This window comes from Metopolophium dirhodum, chromosome 1 (genome assembly GCF_019925205.1).
Source record: "Metopolophium dirhodum isolate CAU chromosome 1, ASM1992520v1, whole genome shotgun sequence".
Lineage (NCBI taxonomy): Eukaryota > Metazoa > Arthropoda > Insecta > Hemiptera > Aphididae > Metopolophium > Metopolophium dirhodum.
In genome coordinates, this window is record NC_083560.1 from 93,116,232 (window position 1) to 93,138,753 (window position 22,522).

The following is a 22,522-nucleotide window of genomic DNA, read 5'->3' on the forward strand; positions in this document are numbered from 1 at the left end:
ATTTTAAATCTGATGTATCTCATTAATTTTGTCAAATAAAGTTGATCCAGTATTAAAAAAAAACATTAAACTTATAAACTTTTTAAAAGTATTTTATGAGAATTGTTTGATTGATACTTGTTAAAATCTAATTTACTTTTAAAAATATATTTACTTTTCAAATTAATGAGTTACTTCATAAAAAATAAACCATCTGACTTAGATAAATGTTTTTACAATCAAAAGTTTTCTAAAAACTAGAATTACAAATTGGCTATTTTTAATTTTCCAAAAAAATTATAATTAAATTTTATTTTTTGTAAAAAATAAAAATAAAAAATTAATGTTATACATTTAGCACAAACTTCAATAAATTATATATATAAAAATATTTTTAAATATTGATTAGGACAAAAGTTATTTCATTTGTCAGGTCTTCTTGTTACACCTTGTAATTGTATAATAATAAACAAGATTTTTATATTTTTTAAATGGTTTTAGTCATTTATTATTCTTAATTATTTCTATATAAATACAATTGATTTATGTTTGGTGTGATTAATAACACTGTAAAAAAGAATCCAAAATGAATTTGAACCTTAAATACCTAATACCTATATAATATTCCTAAAAATAACTCTACCAAAAGGTAAGTTTAGAATTCAATTTATAAAAATCGACTTACAAGCCTAAAGTATTAAAAATATAATGACGTTGATTAATATTTATACATATATAATACGTGATCGGAGCTCAGTGGATGGCACGACTACTACTAGTGCTTATAGTTCCCTAATCCCCCGTTTTGTGCCGCATTATTACACCTTGTATCGTAACTTGAGTAGATAATTGCAGTTTTAAATATATATATATATATATATTTATATTACCTTATCAGAGTAACGAGTAACCAAAAAGCGCCACCTATGATGACACGGTAGAAATATGAAGAGGGCCGGTCTATTAGTAAAAGGTATAGACCGGCTGTAGCACATCAGACTGGCAAAATTTATAGCCAAAAAAATCTTTCTAAAATCAATAGATAAAAAGACTAGAATAAAATTGGTTTGGGCATTAATTGTCGTAGAATACTAGCATTATACCCACCAGTCAACCCCTGCTTATGTCTTACATAATTAATAAATGTAATAGTCATATATTATCTTCAAACACACATATATTAACAAATAAAACAGATTCAAATAATACTCACTGAAATAGGAATTAGCGAAGCAACTGGTTTGTTTAAGAACTGTTTTGTACTTGTGTCATACAATGGTGTTAATGTAATGAACTCTATAAGTGTATCTATAATCTGGGAACACATTTGATCTTTCCCTAAAGATTGCCAAATAGCACATACAGTCCTGAAATTAATAAGTATTATATTATTGTATCCAATATAAATCAAAGATAATTTTCTAATTAATTCATAATTATAAAACAATGTTAATAAAACACACATAATTTTATAATATTGTATCTGACTTTTTATTGTCTATATATATAAAAATGGAGACAAAAAATTCGAAATTGCATCAGTTGAGAACGGCTGGGCCGATTTTGCCAAATTTTTTTTTAAATGATAGAAAATGTCGGGGAGCGGGTTTATAGCATAAATTATAGACCTAACTAATGTGAGTTAGAGATTTAGAGACAAAAACTGAGTTACACCGGTGGCGCCATCTAGCAGAAAAAAATATAAATAATATATGTATCTATACTAATATTATAAAGAGGAAAGATTTGATTGTTTGTATTGAATAGGCTCCGAAACTACAGAACCGATTTAAATGAAATTTGGTACATATATAGTTTAGACACTGAGAAACAACATAGGCTACTTTGTATTACTAAAAAAGGGCTGTAAGGGCTATACTGGTTCAAATTGAAAAATTATTTTTTTGTTGGATAGTCCATTCATTGAGGAAGGTCATAGGCTATATAACATCACGCTACATTAAATTAATAGAAGTGCTCAAACAGAGATTTTGAGATTTATGATAGAAATATTTGTTTATAAATGATTGTTATTGGTTATAAAAGAAATAATTAATAGAAATAGTATTTATTTGTTATTGGTTGCTATTGGTTAATCGGGCAGATCAGGTACAAGCATGCATCAAATCAAATTTTCACACATTGCCTACCAGGGTGGCTGAGTTGCACTTACTGCAGTGAGTTACACCAAAAAGGAGTTAAACAATCACAATTTATTTAAGAGTTGTCATTTTTTACAAGCCACAAAGTGTGCAGGATCAGCTATAGCCTATATTAAAATATATACGTTTGTGTGCAGATCTCTGTGAAGAAGATAGGCTAATTTAAAAAGAGTTAAATTTGGTTTTTATTCGTCGGAATTCAGTACGTTTAGGTTAGGTTAGGACTGTGTATTAATTGATTACATTAATCCGCCGTATTATATCAAAATAAACTTGGTATAACTTTGATACTTTAGAGTTAAATCATACACTTACGTACAAACCGCACCGGGTCCGCGATCTACCTGATAATATACTGCTGCGAACCAGAATTTTTATTCCAGGCATCAGAAAAGTTAAGATAAATTTTGAACACCGTACACCGAATATTAAATAACGAATTGAACAAAGTTTGAGTCATATAGAGTTGGTACATTTAACGGGCAATGAAGTGCACAGAATCAGCTAGTAATGTATACTTTATTTACAATAATTAATTAACTATAATCAAATTGTACAGCTTAACTGATATTTCAAACAATAGTTACTATAAGCACGCAATTAAATTATTAGGGAATAAGTAGGTTCTACTTGTTTAAAATAATGAACCGAAGAAAAAAATATGACTATATATCTGAAATATAAAATTAATAAATATTTTATTTGTAACTATATACTATTAGTTAAAACTTATGTTATACTAGGCAAAACAATAACGTACATGCCAATTGTTGAATCATATCTTATGCAATAATGTAAATTTTGGAACAGTACTTTAATTAAATTAATTACAATGAATACCGATTAATAAACTTTAAACTTAAATCATACCAAGAGTAGAAAAGAAAAACTTACTTATTAAATGGCAGGCTTTGATTAATAAGTAATTCTATAAAATCAGATTTGATAAACTTTCCAAAAGTAATCAACGCTTTTATATTGTTTGCCTTAATGATATCATTGGAGTTTTCAAGCTCTTTAAATAAATAATCTGTAAAAAAATAACTGATCTTAACATTTATGTTATATTAACACACAAGATTTAGCGTAAATGATAGATAAATTTAAGTTTGCCATGATTTAAATCGCTACTTAATATATAACACAAACATTTTCAAACAGAACACATGGTTTTCAAATTTTAAAATATTCTTCTAGAGATAAGAAAATTAACAAAAAATAATATATTTACACATAAAATAAAAAAAGCTAAACAAATACATAGTACATAATATAATAATATCGTACTTAAAATGTCATTACAGGCCTTCTGATTAAGTTGTTGAGCAACAATTGGGAATAATATATTTAATATTTCACTAGTTTTGAATTGACATTTTTCTTCATGGTCGTTCAAACCATCAATTAATAATTTACAAAACACAGGTAAATCTGATGGTTTTAATATTTTTTGTATAGCCTAAAAAATTCTCAATTGAAAAATATATTTATAATATAATATTTTTATAATACCTCCAAAAGATTTCTGCATGATTCGGGTTTATTGCTGTACAGTATTTTATCTACAAATTCAGATTCATTTATATAACTTTCAGTAAAAGTCCCTTTATATACAGCAGTTATTTTAAGTAAAACATCCAAACATTTAAAAACATTAAGACTTATTTTAAGATCGGGCTCAGCAATACGCACACACATTTTTGCAAATAAGGGTGCAGACGAATTCAAACAGATAGGCAGCTAAAAAAATATATGTATTTAAATAATATTTAACAATTTTAGCAATATTAAACATTACAGTTATTAATTAATAATTACATTTGTTAACTGAGAATTACTATGGCTATAATAGCAATTCAAAACACTTTGCAGTAAATAAACAGCGATAAATCTTTGCTGTTTCTTTTGTGATACTATGTATGGATCTAGTATAAGAACAATTTCATCAACTACTTCAAAGGACCCACTTCTAATTATAAGCAATTGATCAAGAATTTTACCTAAAAAATAAATTATATTCACATTTTGTTAGGAATTGCATCTAAAAAATCGTACAAATATAATTAACACTTACATAGATGTCCTAATGTTAATATTGTTTGCTGTCCATCAGTGTCTACAATCTCTGATGATGAGAGTAGAAATATCTTTTCAACACATTTTGTTATGATGTATGTCCTTGTACTTAAATCTATAGGTTCAATGTGTGGGACAGGTTTACTGTTAATGCATTTCATGAAAAATAAAACAAAATATAGTTTGATTTCACCTTTAAATCAATATCACAAATTAAGTACAGTAGTCACTCGATAATTCGAAATTCAGGGGACCGAGTTAAAAATTTGATTTATAGAGGTTTTTGATTTACCGAGTGTTCGAATTATCGAGGGAAAAAAAATTAATTCGAATTAAAGAGAGGTGGAAAATTGTACATAATGTATGTATGTATTATGTTTATTTTTACATTTACTTATTATAAATATTATTAAATATATATTTTAAAACTATTAATAGATATTTATTTATTATACATACATATTATTATATTTTACATTTATTTTTAATATTATTACATTTTAAAGAAATCTGTTATTTTTTTTTTGTGAAAAATTGTTGGTCACAATCTGGTCCATAGCGTTGTCTATCTTACTGATAGCATTGAAAATTGTATCGCATCTTTTTTCGTCCATTTCAGATTGCTCAAAAAATTTACGTAATCCTGACATAAAAAATTTTGCTTCTTTTAACGATATGACAGGAGCCTCCGCCTCCTCTTCCTCGTCATCATTGTCAGAACTGTGCTGATTGGCTAAAGTAGATTGAATAATTTCCTCGTCAGTAAAAGTACCAGCAGTTGCGACATTATCGTCAAAGTGAACAAATTTTTCAAATGATACAGGAACTTATAGTCTGTTCCATGTGTTTCAACTTCCTCACATTGAACAGGAATACATTCACCAATTGTCTGTCCGTCCTTAATAAAACCACAAGTTCTGAAGCAATTCGCGATGGTTTGTGCACTAACATTTTCCCATTCTTTGTGTACCATTTCCATAGCAGTGAGTATAGAAATTTTACATGGAACTTCACCAATGCACGCCAACACTTCTCGAACAATTTCCTTCCGATACATCGTTTTAAAATTTTTTATTATTCCCTGGTCTAGTGGTTGGAGAGTTGATGTAGTGTTGGGAGGTAAAAAATGAATTTTTATATTTTCAAGATGAGGAATATTATTGTGTGCGGTACAGTTGTCAACGAACATCAAAATTTTTCGATTTGCCTTTTTCATATCTACATCGATACATAACAACCACTCTGTAAATAATACACCTGTCATCCACGCCTTTTTATTTGACCGGTACATTAGTGGGAAAGATTTTACGTTTTTGAAACAGCGTGGGTTAGAAAATTTTCCGATCATTAAGGGCTTAAGTTTCTGGGATCCATCCATGTTCGCGGCCAACATCACTGTTATCCGTTCTTTACTATTTTTACCACCATGATATTTTTCGTTTTTAAATGTCAAAGTGCGATCTGGTAAACATTTGTAAAAAGTCCAGTCTCATCGGCATTAAAAATATCCCTAGCATCATAATCAACCAATAGATTGATTAATTCATTTTTCCAATCTTGTGAAATGCACGGGTCAACACTTGCACTCTCTCCACATACTTTTTTGAAAGTTAAATCATGACGTTTTTTAAATTTTTCTAACCAACCCTCACTAGCTTGAGAATTTGTGATACCTAAGTTGGTAGCAAACAACTTAGATTTTTCTTTTAAAATAGGTCCTGATATTGGAATATTATTTTGCCTACTTTGAGTAAACCAAGCCATAAGACATTCTTCCAGATCGGGGTACTCACATTTTTTCTGTCTGATCCGCGATGAATAAGGTGTTAATGTTGTAAGATGGTCCTTTTGTTTTAGTATTGTTGAAAGCGTAGAAGCTGGTATACCAAAACGTAGAGCAACATCTTTTTTTTTTCACCTGCTTCAACTGCTGCGATCACTTTTTGTTTGTCGGCTATCGACAAACACTTGTACACTTTTATGGGACCCATATTGCGACTGACTACGTTAGCTACGACTGATTTCGTTTGTTCAATTTCAATAACGGTTTACCCATAGCAGAGGTTTATTTTGGTATAGATTAGGTAGGTAAGATACGATAACATTAAACTACGATAATATTTAACTATCATAATCCTTATATGTACATATGAACGTACATATAATCGTGTTTAAAGAAATTCGAATTATAGAGATTCGTGAAAAAAAAATTCGAATTGTAGAGTGTGCCTCACCGACAGACATTTCGAATTATCGAGGGGACCGGAATACATGTATTTTTTTCTAATTATAGAGGTTTTCTCAGAGGACTTAGCGTTTAGTTCGATTTATGGAGTTTTTCGAATTATCGAGTGACTACTGTACATATATAAATAATATTAAACAAATATAGAAAACTTACATATAAGATGCCAAAACTTGATAATATATATAATCCGATATTAAATTTGAGTTTACAATTTGATTTACTAAGTTCTTAATGACCGTATCACGAATAATTGCTAAATTTGGTATTGTGTCACTAATCTCAACATTACTCATAACATTTGCTAATACTTGGAGGCACTCGACTAATGATTTTTTAGTTTCCAAATTCTGCAAATAAAAAAAATAATAGAATTAGGTACAATATGATATTTAAAAAAAAAAATTTGGTAAAAATATATATATTCAAATATACCTTTGTTAAAGTAATTTGGTGAGTAACCAATATGACAATATCATACATGCTATAAATAACACTTTGAAGCTTTCCATTCTTCACTATATCAGGTATAATTATGGAAATAGCAGATCGAATTTTATCTCTATTCACTTCATTACCTTTGTCTCTAATAAGGACTAAAAATTTATTTGGCTGTTTGGTTAATTCAGATTTGGTAAATTCTAATAATTTGTTCACCACTATTCCAGTATGAGCTTGGCTTAAAACACCAATAGCTCTAGAAAATTCCTATTAAATAAATATTAATCTAAAATTTTAACACTTAACAATTTAAAAATATAAAAATATAAAAATTATTAAGTAATATAAATATATTAATTTTCTAAAAAATTTATAGAAAAAAAATTTAATTTATATATTTTGATAATTAACTTTTAATAGTCAAAAAGTTCTTAAACCACCAAAAAATAATAATTTCAACTTATAAAAGAAAAATATAATATATTTATATTAAGTTCTTTGAGCAAAAAATAATAATCACTAAAATAGATAAATTAAACTTACGTGACTATTTTCAAATGACGTTTTTAAAAGAGTTTGAAAAATAAAATACAGTAGTTTTTTTGTTAGGGATAATTCTTCAGAATCGAAATAAGCAGCAACATATGAAATTATTTTAACCATTAAAAACATATCTGAAGAAAATATTTTTGTATTTTCACTGTTTTTTATTAGTTCATCAAACAGTTGTCCAACTAATGCTAAGCACCAATGTTTATTAAGTGTACATTCATCTAATATAATGCTGAGTCTACTTAACAAAACAACTTCCCAATCTTTTTCACTTTTTTCAGATGCAGCTATTTAAAAAAAATTAACATTATTATATAAAACAGTTTTATTATCAATTTATATGTCAAATAAAAATTTCATTTTTATACATACAATCCAGAAAATTTGTCAACACCTCAGCGTGTTTTGTCCAAAACTCTTTTTCATTATCTGATAAGTCATAAAAGCCATAGTTTAATAAGAAGTTTATAACATAACTACCCCTGTTATCTCTGAATGGTTGACATAACAAAAAAAGACATCGTGCAATTATCAAATCTTGTTCTTTTTCAAATCTTATAGATCCTAGAATTAAAATTATGTTTTAATTATTTAATACATTAAAATAAAATTAGCTATTTATCAACTCTTGTTTTCTTATAATAAAATATACTACAATTTTTAATTAATAATTCAAATTATTATTCAATATTCAATACAAATGACAACATTACCAACTTACTTAAATGTGATTTGGTGGCCATGTGTGCTAAAGACCGCGTAATTGATGGTACAGCATTTTCATATTCATTACTTAGTAAAAATGTTAATAACTTATTCCAACATAATACTTGCACTGGTTCTATAGATGTACACAGAATATATATTGCATCTTCACAAGTTTGTTTTATTAAGAGCCCATCATTATCAGTAGAATATTTATTCTAAAATAATAAAATATTTTATTCAACTAAAAATTATAGTAATTAGTTATTTAAATTCCCTAATTAAAAGTATTTTTAAGGTACATTTATTTAAAATCTATAGTATATTAACATGACCAGATTAAATCTAATACCTAAATGCCAAATTTTCATTTTAATGCAACATTCAACTATCGATAAATGGCTTTTATGTTAGTTGTTTTGTTTCGATCCAACTATACTCTAAAATCTATATTATTAATCAATATTTCATGTGTAATATTAATGTAAACTAATATTTTAATAGCTTGACATCGTTTTTAAATATCATCTTTAATTTATTTTATTTAATTTTGAAGAGTATAAGATATTCTTGTTCATTACATTGAACACAATATATTGAATATTCCTTGTATTATTATTATTGAAACAAATTATTTTATTATTATAATTAGTATGCAATTACATTATTTAGTAACACCAATTAGTATTGTGTTGCCAGACACACAGTATTAGCTGGCAGCTTATATTGTATTTATAGATCCAATAACATTTCTGAAAACATATTTGAATTTGTTATGATATTTACTTAAAAACAACGTCCTTACATTTTTTTTAATTTTCACTTTAACATTATTACTATTTTAATATGCTTAACATTCAAAATTTAAAAATCGAATTTAAAGTTTCTAATTTAAATTTAAAAAAATTGAAAAAGTTGTTTTCAACTTTTTTATCCGTGGACTAGGATAGTTGATAAGGGTGGCATAAGATAGAGAAATAGAGAGGGTGGGATTTTACTAAGGTAAAAAATCTCAGATAGGATCAAATCCCCCAAAAAATGATGGTAGCGCGTTTGACGACGCGTCATAATATTAATAAGAATTTGGGAACAGCTTCATCTTTTATGTTCATAAAAACATATTATAATATAAAAAATAGTAAAATTAATTTTTTATTAATTATCACAAAGAGCGTCTTAACACAATATAATGCACAGTAAGATATTAAGTAATAAATAAAATGTATTTTCAACAAATACACCCACAATAATAATATCAACTCATAATTAAATATACGAATTGAAAAGAAACATTTTGTACAGTATATATAAATAATTTTTAAAATACTAATAATTTAAAATATTAACTTAAGAGGACGTTATACCCGCATGTGTTGTCTCCGTCTTACTAGTGTGTAACATAGCAAATTGTACGCTCAGAAAAACACGTATAGCTCCATTAATTTAAAAATTAGAGTGAATTGACCTCTTATAAAATCTAAAAGTAAGATTATTATCTAGGCAACCTCATAGGCTTTTTAGTATATTATAATTTTAAAGCGAGTTATGAGTATTTTAAAATGTATAAAAAATTTACAATTTTAAAATACTCATAAATCGCGTTAAAATTAAAATATAATAAAAAGCCCATGAGGTTGCCTAGATTATCATCTTACCTTTAAATTTTATAATAGGTAAATTCGCTCTAATTTATATACTAACAAAGCTACACTTGTTCTGCTGAGCGTAAAATTTACTATGTTACGCACTTGTAAGACGGAGACAACACATGCGGGTATAACATCCTCTTAATACTTTTTAATTTACTTACATTTGATGGACCATAATAACAAATATTTTTTATCAAAAACTCAATAAAATAATCATCCTTTTCAGTTAAATGTCCTTGATATGCAAAGCATATAAAAATTTTTACTAATAAGTTCTTCATCTGGAAATTAATTATTAATTTTTAAAATTACATAAAATTAAATTATAATCTTTAATAAATACCTGATATGAGCTATTGTTTTTCAGCAGATCATACAAAATCGGAATAATTTCTGATGATTTTACTTTAATACTCTGATTGGAAGCATTTAATAAATGTGATGCAATCAATAAAGCACCCATTCTTCCTTGTTCTGAATTAGATTTTAGGTCTCGTAATATCAGTTCACATATTTTGTCACCAAAATGTTTACCTAACATATAAACTTATGTAAAAAAATCAATATTATAGAGCAATATATTATAAAACATGCATTTCATTTTTTACTGATACTGCATTTGTCTATATTTTTATTTATAGTAAAAATATACCTATGAATTATTTATTATTTAATAGTAAATGTATTGTTCTGTAAGAATGTAGAACAAAACATATGTTTTATTTATTTTTCTTTAGATATCTTAATTTTAGTATTTTACAGGGTTTTGTTGTTAAAATCTCAAGAAAATAATTTAGGACAATTTTTAAAATGTCCATAGAAAAAGTTCATACTTTGAGAACTTAAAAATGTGAATTTTATATTATCAACTGTTTATATACCTATTACTATAACTATAGGTTAAATATTAAATATATTATACATAGGCAACGCCAATTCAATTATTAATTTAATTTATATAATCATATTTAATTTGGATTTGACTCATTAGTAAGCATGGTGGCAGGAGACAAGTAGATACTCATTCCCCACCTTTGCGTCACTAGAGAGTATTATCCAAATTAATATAATGAGCAATAAATGGTAGAATTGGTGTTGCCTATCTATAGTGTTATATATTTTAATCTATGCTATAACTGAAATATTCAGGTATATAATTAATGTATCGAACAATAAATATCATTATTTCAATAGAAAATAAATGTTATGAGTTATTACCAGAATATAGTATTAAAACAAGAGCATATTATTGATTACATTTTTATCTACATATTTTTGTATATTATTAATATAATAAGATAAAATAAATTATAATTTTCCATTAATTTACCAATTACCAAGATAAAATAATACCTAAATAAGTGTAACATCTTAGAACTTCGGAATGATTTTTTATAGACATTGGAAAATCATAGTCTGGCATTACAATAACCTGAAAATAGAATAATTCTTAGGTTAAGATAAATTAGACATACCTTTAGAATAACTATAATTACCATTTCATGTAATATAGAAAAAAGATTATCTATTACTGGTTCAAGCATAATTTCCGGTATCACGGATAAAAAACTTGCCAAGTACTGTGAAACCCAATATCGAGACATGCCCATAGAAAGACATTTTTTATACAAGCTTAGTATATTAGTCAAAATTGGTATACAATCTCTATTTAATGTTTCTATACTCATCAGCATAACAATTGAGCTTAAAGCATCAAGAATATGTTCAATCAGCTGTAAAAAATAATAAAAAATACATTTTTTACAGATCAAACATTTAAGGAATATAAAAGATTAAATTTTTAAAAAAAAATACGACTTAGTTAGTTATTTGTTTGACACCCTTTATAGAAGTATAAAATGACAACTCTGAAGTAGGTGCCATGATTAATTAGTACCTCCGATGTGGAGTTTTAGACATTTTATTGCTATAAAATGAAGCTATTTTTTCCTCAGATACGTATTAAGTTATGTAAGATGGGAATTTTAACGAGATAAATATTTAAGAAGCCTATTAAAACTGAAATGGTGCAACTGTAAAAAGTTTAATTAACTTAATAAAAAAAAAATAAAACATTTAACATTAAACATCAATAAAAACATTCAGTCCGGAACATGATTTGCAAAATATTGTAGTTTTTGTAGAATAAATTGTACAGAAGAAGAATAAAATCAACATTTTCAAGGATATTATGTACCTATAACATATTATTAATCATATAAATAATGCATAACCATAAAGTTTAAACTTAAACAGAAGCAATACTCAATAATAGAATATGATTTATAATAACATGTATGTGCTTTATTAACGCTGATGATTAATGTTCAATATCAGCAGTTCTCACTATGATTTTTGAAAGGGCCAAATATTATTTTTAAAAATTGATTGAGGGCCATGCAGGAAATAAATTTAAATTTGTGCATAATATTGACCAACAAATAAAAAGGGTATCTTTGTTGGGCATATCCTCCCCCGCCCAGACCTGGGTGTAAAGATTCCTAGTTCCTAGTTATATTTTGAATAATAATAATTATGAAATTTAATAGTTATAAAAGTTAAACAAATAATATTTTAGTATAAGTATTTTATTTTATTTATTAAAGCGTAAAATGTTGGATTTTAGAAGGAAAAATTCAGTTTTAGTGCGGGCCGCACAAAATTTATTAAAAGGACACATGCAGTCGCAGGCCGCGTAGTGAGTGCTCTACATCTATATGGTAGACTCTAAATATGATTTGAACATTTATATTTTAAAATAATATAAAGCACAACTTACATATATTCTACAAACAAATATGTATAACATTAAAAAGGCAAAATTGTTTAATATTGACCTTCATATCCTTGGAAATTAACCAGACATCATTCATAATTTTGTATATTTCTTCTAATTTAGGTGACAAATTTTGTTTAATTTCATTTATATCTGATGGTTCACATTCAATAACAGATGCACAAACCTGACCAATTGCTAAAATAAAATAAATATTATGGTTAAAATATATTTATATTTTATGATTTGTGTTACATTAAATTAAACAATTTTAGTTAGTAACATTTGATGGTAATCATATTCGATCATATATAATTTTTTGGAATTATCAAAATTCATACATAAAAAGCGGGTAAGTGGATGTCACTCTGCTGTATAGTAGGTTACAAATGGGTCAATGTATAATGGATTGTATTAAACTTGAATTCAATGATATAATATCATTGTATAAGAAAAACGATTCTGAGCGGAGACGGTTTGTCAGTCAGGATATTTTATATCGGTTTTATTCATTATAGCTGGTATGTTGAATTAATTATGTAATGTTATTATTTTTGATTCATTTCTATGGTGTTAAAGAAAGCGTTAGAAATTAAAATAGCAGTTTTTTATAATTTTTCGGTGGTTTTTCTTGTGGCATTAAATAATTATTGAGAAAATCAAAAAATGACCTCTCTAAAGTACAATCTTCATCCAATTTGCTAAAAGATAAGATACATTAAAATCAAAGCCCTCCTTCTGGTAAAAATTTTGTATACAGGATAAAAAAAAAGATAAATAAATAAAGATCATTGTATAACCACTAGCTTCTTCAATCTTCGCTCCGCTCAGAATCTAAAATAAACGAAGTTAAAAATGAACACTACATTATTAATATATTAATAAATCGTTATGGCAACTTTCTAAAAATCCTCAAACACTATTAATTGTATACTTTATAATCACTTAATAATAGAGTATAATTAATACAGTATATTAATATATGTAAATATTACAAACCTGTGCCATAAATTTTACGTAAAGCATCTGATTTGGTCAGAAGTAAAATCGAGCAAATAGCTGATAAGAATGGATCAACAAAGTTAATAAACTTAAGAGGGTGATTTGAAGCAAGGTGCCCCAAAGAATATATAATAGAAGGATGCGGAGGAATGCCTTCTTTTAAATGAGACATAAGATTTTGTATTATCTATAGACAGAAAATTCAATTTTATTAGTCAACTATACTTTTTCCACAATAAGAATGTAACACGAGATGGCCCTAATTATTAGTTTATATTTTGAATTGTACCAAGATTCTTCTTCAATCTAATACATTTATACATGGTGACTCAACAGTAAAATAAAAGAAAACTAATTTAAGTGTATAAAAAATAGTTACATATTCATTGTGGATAGGGTATGATACAAATATACTTATTACCTAGATTAGTGATAGTAGTAAAATATACATTTGGGTAAAACATAATCACATATGATTTACTCTCTTGAGTAAATTTGATAATATTTGACAAATAACAAAGGAATTTCTTAAGAGAACACTACACTCACATGCCTCCATCTTACAAATGTACAACATAGCAAAAACTGTTTTGTGCAGTAAAGAACCACTCAAATTGTAGTGATAGTTAAGACTTCAAACTGATATACACTACAGTTCAGAACATTACCTGTGAAATATATTTTTTATTTTTTTGATATCACTTTTACGAAAAAGTTCTTATTGTTTCATAATCCATTATTTTAGTGTTTATCAAACTTGAATAACTTTTTTTATAGTTCCAATATCGAAAAATAAAAATGATATTTCACAGCTTAAGTTCTCTTTTTTATATGGTGAAAATGTTGTTGCTTAGTTGTAACTGATAACTGTAACCTTCTCGGTTCTTTCCTACGCCAAACAGTTTTTTTATGTTTTACATTTGTAAGACTGAAGCAACACATGCCGGTGTAATGTGCTCTTAATACAAAATGATTTTGTACTAAATCAGCATTAATATAGTAACATGTAAAATTATACAATTTTTAAAATACCCTAATCGTAATTAAATGTTTTGTTGGATTATAAAATGTATTAGTATGTAGGGTAAAATTGACTAATTTTTATTTTACTCATAATATTATAGTTAAACATTAAACATCTTTAAACTAATGATTAATTTAAAAATAAAATGGTTAATAGTTTAGAATAAATTTCGATATAAATTAAAAAATACATTATTTCCTTGAAATACATAGTTTTAATTGAAAATAATTTTGTCAATATATTTTTGAAAAAATTTTATATGAAGTACATAATTTAATTGAACTTTGATAACATTTTAAATTGGATAAAGCAATTTTTTATGGATAGATTGAATTTTGATATTGAAAAATGTTTATCTTTATTTCAATTTGTATATTTTCCATTAAAATTATAAGGTAACAGAGTGTAACTCTAAGTCTCAAACTTTCATAACTTGATTTCGTTTCTTGTCTTGAAGTGTTTATAAGTAGAATTTGAGATATATAAATCAAAAAAAAAAAATAAAATGTATTTTTATATCCCTTGAGATTTGAGTTATTGAGGCTTAACTGTATACTAATACCACATCTTGTGTTGATGTGCAAGCACAATGAAATAGGTAATATTGTGTAATATTATGTAACTTTCTGAAACGTTTGTTGTTCTAAAGATTTATTTTATTTTTAAGTTTTATAAAAGTAAATATTGTACAACAATTAGGCAAAACCACAAAAATAAAATTAATTTAACATACCTAATTGTTATAAAAAAGGTATCACCGATAAGCACCACACGCAATCATATTCTACCCACATATTTTACCTGATCAGATCTTCCTCGGCCTAAGATGATCAACATATCTGATGCTGGGAACTGAGAGTCTGAGGACTTAAACATTTCATTTGTGGCAAATTGAACCAAATTATTTGTAAGCTCTATATCAAAATCATCATAGTGGCTTTCACAAAGTTGTTTCATAGCAGATAGCAAGCTTTTAGATTCAACGACACTCAACTGAAAATAATAGGTATCAATAATAAGTTTAATAAATACATGTTATTTCTAATAATATTTCAACTATAAGAACCAACAAAATACTACAAATTAAAGAGTACACTAATAAACTTTTTATACTGCTGTTTTATGACTTAACAATGATTGTTAAGTAATTATTGATACAGTCATTTAGCTTAAATAGGTAATAAATAGTAATACAATAAAAAATTAAACTAATTTAAAAACTGCATAGTTAGTTATATATACTTAAACAAATATTATAATTACCGAATTTTGAAGTTTATAATGTATCATATTTTGAACTATTTGTGTGGAATGAGATTTTGATAAGGTTTGAAGAGACGCTAAAACTGAATTCAATACCATTTCATCTCTTTCCTCGGTTATCATATGAAGTAAACGGTCAATGGTACCTAAAATGCATACAAATTATAATCAATTGTAGAAATATTTTAACAAATAAAATATCATTGAATATTTTTTTCTTAAAGAAAAACGAGAAAACATCAATGTCTAAACAAAATTATTTTGAACTATTACAACACCTAGTAATCACTTAGCGAGTGGAAAATGGTTTTACTACTACTTCTTTCCTTAACCCTACGAGGAAGTAAGAATATTTGGGGTAAGTACAGAAGATTAGAATAAAAACTCTAGATGAAATTGCAGAGCAAAATGACCATGAGAGCCCAAGAAGCTAAAACAAAGAAACCAAGTAGACAAAGTGTCAGGCGGTGGGTTTTGTGGGTGAATGTTAAAAAAATTGCCGAACAAACAAAGCGCTTTACCGCCGTCGGATTTTCCCAATCTGATCATAACGATAACCTAACTTGATGCGCTTTCGTACGGGCTTACGGATGGGGGATACAATTAATACGCCATGATATTATATGTGATCGCTAAGTACTGTAATGAAAGTTGATGACGGTACTCACTCTGCATGCTGAGGTTTCGGTCGTCAACAACGTCGTTCGAAGTTGCTTCCTCCATGGCACACAAATGTCACGGACGAAATGAATGTGCGACAGGAAGACGGGAAATGCGACGTAAACCAATGAAAACCCAGCGCAAAACGCGACTGCCTCCTCGACGGAAGAAAGACGGAAAAACCGTCGGTAGACGACGGACTGCTCACTACTGCCGCAGACTGCGAGTGTCGCGTACGCAGTTAGACGGTGCCGTGTGAGACGTCAGACCTACGGCGGCGCGGCGTCGTCTCGACGACGACTGTTGCGGGTGGCCACCGGCGGCGGGAAACATAAATCGTTACGCGATTGCGCTGTGCCCGGTCGTCATCCGCCGCTGCTGAGCCCGCGCGTACGGTTCCTCTCAGCTTTTCCACCCGAAACTACGACGATGACGACGGCGTCGGCGCACACCTACGGATATATCTAGAATATTTCCCGGCCGATCACGGTAATAGTTACAATAGTCAACAGGTATATTATTATTGGCGATTATTCGCGAGTACGTAACTACGAAGGTTCTGCTTCTTCACGACGCCGCAACGGATCGAATAAATACGACAACGAACAGTCGGAAATGATGATAATGCGCGTGTTTACACAGCTTTACACCACTATCTCACATTCTCGCGTGATACGACTGTTTTTACTTTATTTACGACGTTATGATAAGGACACGCTCGCCGGACACTTGTCGCGCGTCGTGATAACCGGTCTCTAATCGTACTGCAATAATAATAATATTAATAATTATAATTATTATGATAGATGCGTACCTATAATATTAATTAAATATAGGAATTCTTTACAGAATAATATTATTACGGCCCGGCACGAAATTTTACTGTCACAAGAATATTATTTTTCAATAGTAAATTGACGCCCGACGTAATAAACCGAATTACATGCACCAACCACCGAAAATAATATCGATATCGTCGCTTATACATATAGTAATAATAATATACGGGCGATACGGGTCGAACGTAGGCGTCGGGTGTGGGAAACCTATGAAGTACAAAGTCGTCTTCACGTGCACGTCGTTTTAACAATAATATAATATAATATTAATAATAATTTATAATTATTATCGTCGTCGTATGTCTGCATCGGCGTATAGTATAATATCCGCCTCCGCAGCAATCTCGTATAAATGTAGTTTTTTTTTAATATTAATATTGGCATTATTAGTCATTCGATTGTACTTTGTTGCATAAATTACACTCGAGCTCAGTATTCCGGGAAATCAAATTGCTTAGGTATATTGTATATTTTATTATACACACATTGGAGTATCAGACACGCACGCGCACAGTGCACACACAATGAGCGCATTATATTATAATAGCGATTCGGAAAAACATTCGTCTTGGTACCTGGATGTGTGATATATTTTTAGTATAACCAATTTCACCTTGGTTAGGTTCATTATTTAAATAGTCCAAAGGGTGGCAATTTTTTTTTATAAATGTTATCCACATAAATAATATATAATAATTTTTTTCACTTGCTTGTTTAATGTATATAATATATTATAATTTTGTATATATTATAGGTACTCCAATACCAGTATATATGAATATTTTAACGTGTTTAAATGTTCTTTATATGATTAAATGTTTGTTAACATAATATTATTATAATATATTCTATTAATTATTATACATGAATATATTATAATGTATAAATATCCTATATTATAAATTTTAATATTTGTATATATATATATATGTATATATATATCAATATAAATTACAAATTACAATACAGACGGTATATCGGTATCGCCGTATCGGTATGGTAATTTTTGATGGACCTTCAAAAACTGTTCTGAATTTTTAAAGGATGCAAAACCAAAGTATAATTCGTCTATGTTTGAAAAAAAAATCTAATTAGGTCTCCTCTTCTAATTATAAAGGGTTTAACGTGCTACCACTTAATTACTATAGGTATAAGAAAATGGCAATTTCAATTTTAAATAAATAGTCTACTTTTTCTTCTTAAAGCAGAATGACGAACTCTTAAAAGAAAGAAAACCGATTTTATAACATTAAAGTCAGGTAACTACATAAATAATCAAGACTGGAGTGGGCAAGTTATCGATTTTTTTACTCGTTAAGTTAAGTTATTTTAAAATAATTAAATTAAATTAAGTTAAAAGTAACTTGTATTTTTTTTCGTTAACTCGTTAAGTTAAAAGTGAACTTTGAAAAAAGTAACTTAACTTAGTGTAAAGTTAAAATTTGCTAATTTGCAAAAATAAAATATTCCCGACATAATAATATGGTTTATTAGATAGTTTTTCTTTACACTCAAGAAAATTACTGAGGAAATTTAAAATGATCCATCAAAGTAAAAACATTCAAAAATTTGCATTATTCTTCGGACGAAAATTAACTTAATTTAGATATTTTTGAAATAAAGTTAACACTTTAATCTTGAAAAAAAGTAACTTATTAAGTTAAAAGTTAATTTGAAAAAAAAGTAACAAGTTAATTAACTTAACGTTTTAACTTAATTTTAATTTTTAACTCATTAATGCCCAGCCTTGTAAATATTGTACGTTTTGGTCAAAAATGCATTAATAATGTGGGTCCTATTATTTTTAACTCTTGTCTCTTTGAAAATTGATGTAAGCAAATAATATAATATTAATGATTTACAGTAATACACCGTAATCATTGTATAAATAATTTATTATTTAATGAATTAGGTTAATGGTTTTATATCTAGTATAGTTGTATTTTAATTTTTGGCTATTTTATATTGCTTTTGTATCATTTGACATTTCTTACATATTCGTATAATTTAGTTGACAAGAATGTCATACCCTACCGTCGTCACGATGCCACCTCAATCTCATATTAAAGGGATAGGTACCTAAATAATTGTTATAATACATTTACAATCGATTGAAGTAATCTAACCTAAAGGGTTTTACTATAATTTTACATACGTGTATAGCTCAAATTATATCATTTTTTTTTTTCGTAAAGGTACGTTTTCCTTGCAGCGTCTGGACGTATAGGGTCGGCGTGACGGCGTCTGACGCGGCCGTGCTGTTCCACTGTTTGACGCTTAAGGGAACGACATAGCAAATTTTCCAAAATAGCCAGTTTAAATAGTGTGCTGTTAATTTTGATATTGGAGTGAACTGTCATATTATCAAACTTTTAGGTACCTATCAACCTTATCTGTGTTCTCTCGTTGGTTTTATATGATATTTTAATTTTTAAATTAATTATAATCATTTTCAATTATTAATGTTTTACATAATCATAACTCACTTAAAAATTAAAATCTCGTAAAAAACCAACGAGAGAACACAGATAAGGTTGATAGGTACCTAAAAGTTTGATAATATGACAGTTCACTCTGCACGTGTGTAAAACAGAGACAACACATGCGGGTGCGACGTTCTCTTAAATGTTTGGTACCCACTATCCAGAAAATGTGGGGGTGGATAATATTTTTTATAAACTTCAGGTATAGGGCTTACCCCACCAATACCATAAAGCTGTTTTTTTTTTAAGACACCACTATTGGTGCACAGTCATATGATTTATATTGAACATTTTAAACACATTTTTTTAAGGATATTTTGGAAGTTAGTGGAAAAACATTGATTTTTGATAATTTTCATCAATATTATCAATTTCACTATTTATTTTTTCGGCATCAAGGGCTATTTTTAATATATAGCTAACATAGCTACCTTCGGTTAATACTTAAATTTAAAATTATAACATAAAAGAAGGTGCGTGACCTCTAAATATCAACTGAATGAGATATTACTTTCACAAAATATATTTTATATCATATATCACCTTTTGGGCGGGTAGGATAAAAAAAATTTTATTTTATTTTTTTCCATGTTTTTGATAGTCATCCTAGTGGGTATATCTTTATATATAAAAATGAATGTTTGTCCGTGTGTGTCTTTTATGCATTCCTAAACGGCTGGTCCGATTTTGATGACATTTTTAATATGTTTTTGAGTTGTTCCCGGGATGATTTAGATTCATAATTGAACCCGTGGAAGTACTCAAACAGTGGTTTTGAGATTTACGTTGGTAATGTTTGTTTATAAATGGTTGCCATTGGTTATAGGAGAAATAATTAGCAGAAATTAGTATTTATTTGTTATTGGTTTCCATTGATTAATCGGTCAGTTCAGGTACAAGCTTGCATCAAATCGAATTTTCGAAAATTGTCTACCAAGGTGGCTGAGTTGCATTTACTGCAGCAAGTCACACCCAAAAGGAGTTGAGCCCTAATTTTAACAGTTACCATTTTTAAGGGCAACGAAATGCGCGGTATCATCTAGTAAGCTATACAAAATACAAATTGAACATTTTGTATTTTAACAACAAAATAATTTGCAAATTGTCGAGATTTTGATGAATTTTGTCAACATTTTAACTTTAAATGTTTATACAAAAAACCCGTGCCTGTATAATATTATGTATATTTTAATCTTCAATATTTTTCAACAGCTATTATAACAATTTCCAATTAAATATAATAAATATAACAACTTTTATTAATTTTTTAAGCTTTTTGATAAAAAAAAAATTATATTACCTATATAATAGAATTATGTTACAAGCAATTTTTATAATCTATATAATATTATGTATCAAATAAAAGTATAATTATTTTATCTGTGTCCGAAAGTATACTGAAATAGTGAAACGTGTCAATTAAAGTTGATTTAAAGTTTAGAAATAATAATTGAGATGCATAATAATATACTTGCATAAAAATTTCTAATAGTGTGTAGGAAGGTACTCGCACCATTCAGAAAAAATATTAGACATAATAAGTAATTATAAGCAGTTTTAAAAATCTATCGAACCTCGAAGAGGAAAAAGTCTGGAAACATTTTCTTTTCAATATACAATTGATCCAAGTAAGATTAATTTATTAAACTATTAAAGTTATTCATAATTCAGAAAATAAATATATTTTACTTATATAGTTCTAGTTTAGAACTAGGTACATCAAAATGTTTCGTCTGTTTTCGGAAACCAGTTTTTTTAATTATTTAAAAAATAATGGAGTAGCTGTTTTTTAAATGAGAATCATCATTTTTTACTGTAATTTTTTTGTACCTACCTAAGTTGTAATTTGTACTACCGGTTTTTGAGTTATTTAACTTTGTGTAAGTACTAGGTAGGTACTATAAGAATAATAGTTTTCATAATAATATATAGGTTTATAAGATATGATTATATGAAGACTATGATAATTTGAAAAATATATAGTAGTTATAATATAAATGATTTCCAACTTGTCATAAATTTATAGATAAAAAATAATAAAAATAATCGTTTTTTTTTTCCATATACAATATGATTCATCATTGATCTCCAATTCAACACATTCATCATAGTGACCTATAGCTACTCAATGACGAGCTACACTTTAACTACAGCTATATGTTACTATATATACGTATTCCTTTGATAATGGATTTATTCCAAATCTGAGTTTTGGATATTTTAGGTATACTTATGGACCGTATATTTTCAATTACTTGGATTTTTATTTCCCATGCAGTAACGTTACAAACTTCTATTTTTCAAAAAAATAAGAATCATCATATTATTTCACATTAATTTGTCAAGCAACTAATTTTTTTTAAGTATTGATGTACCTATCTAAACTTGTACGAGTGGTTCTTGAATTATTAAACTTGGTGCACCTACTATATTCTACTGAGAATAATTATTCTCTGAACGTTCAAACTTAAACACTACCGTCACGCAGTGGCGTCATTTGGGGGGTAGGCAAGGTGGGCCTTTTATATTTTATCCTGTCTGATTTTAAAAGCAGCCCAATTGGCCGGAGCCCGGTGGTTTTCGATTAGCCATTATTATATTATATTAGCGCAAAAGCAGCCTATATATTTTATAGGAAAATATTATATTGTGTAGGTACTAAAAAA

General features: G+C 27.6%; 1 protein-coding gene across 2 annotated transcripts in view; it reads right to left on the reverse strand.

Moving 5' to 3' along the window:
* LOC132934812 (maestro heat-like repeat-containing protein family member 1) overlaps positions 1-17,236 on the reverse strand; it is a 30,800-nt gene extending 13,564 nt beyond the window's left edge. Inside the window, exons 1-20 of one of the 2 annotated variants that reach the window (XM_061001179.1) lie at positions 16,543-17,236; positions 15,875-16,020; positions 15,413-15,604; positions 13,585-13,774; positions 12,647-12,783; positions 11,306-11,542; positions 11,163-11,241; positions 10,153-10,343; positions 9,971-10,090; positions 8,177-8,378; positions 7,828-8,019; positions 7,447-7,742; positions 6,898-7,170; positions 6,619-6,812; positions 4,216-4,361; positions 3,960-4,141; positions 3,654-3,881; positions 3,429-3,600; positions 3,036-3,171; positions 1,193-1,346 (exon numbers count right to left, since the gene is read on the reverse strand). In XM_061001179.1, coding sequence (XP_060857162.1) covers positions 1,193-1,346; positions 3,036-3,171; positions 3,429-3,600; positions 3,654-3,881; positions 3,960-4,141; positions 4,216-4,361; positions 6,619-6,812; positions 6,898-7,170; positions 7,447-7,742; positions 7,828-8,019; positions 8,177-8,378; positions 9,971-10,090; positions 10,153-10,343; positions 11,163-11,241; positions 11,306-11,542; positions 12,647-12,783; positions 13,585-13,774; positions 15,413-15,604; positions 15,875-16,020; positions 16,543-16,597 — 3,522 coding nt within the window. In that variant the 5' untranslated portion in view covers positions 16,598-17,236. Of the gene's footprint in view, positions 1-1,192; positions 1,347-3,035; positions 3,172-3,428; positions 3,601-3,653; positions 3,882-3,959; positions 4,142-4,215; positions 4,362-6,618; positions 6,813-6,897; positions 7,171-7,446; positions 7,743-7,827; positions 8,020-8,176; positions 8,379-9,970; positions 10,091-10,152; positions 10,344-11,162; positions 11,242-11,305; positions 11,543-12,588; positions 12,784-13,584; positions 13,775-15,412; positions 15,605-15,874; positions 16,021-16,542 lie in introns of those variants that run through there. The other variant, XM_061001180.1, reaches the window with a different exon arrangement.
* Between the last annotated feature and the right edge of the window lie 5,286 nt (positions 17,237-22,522).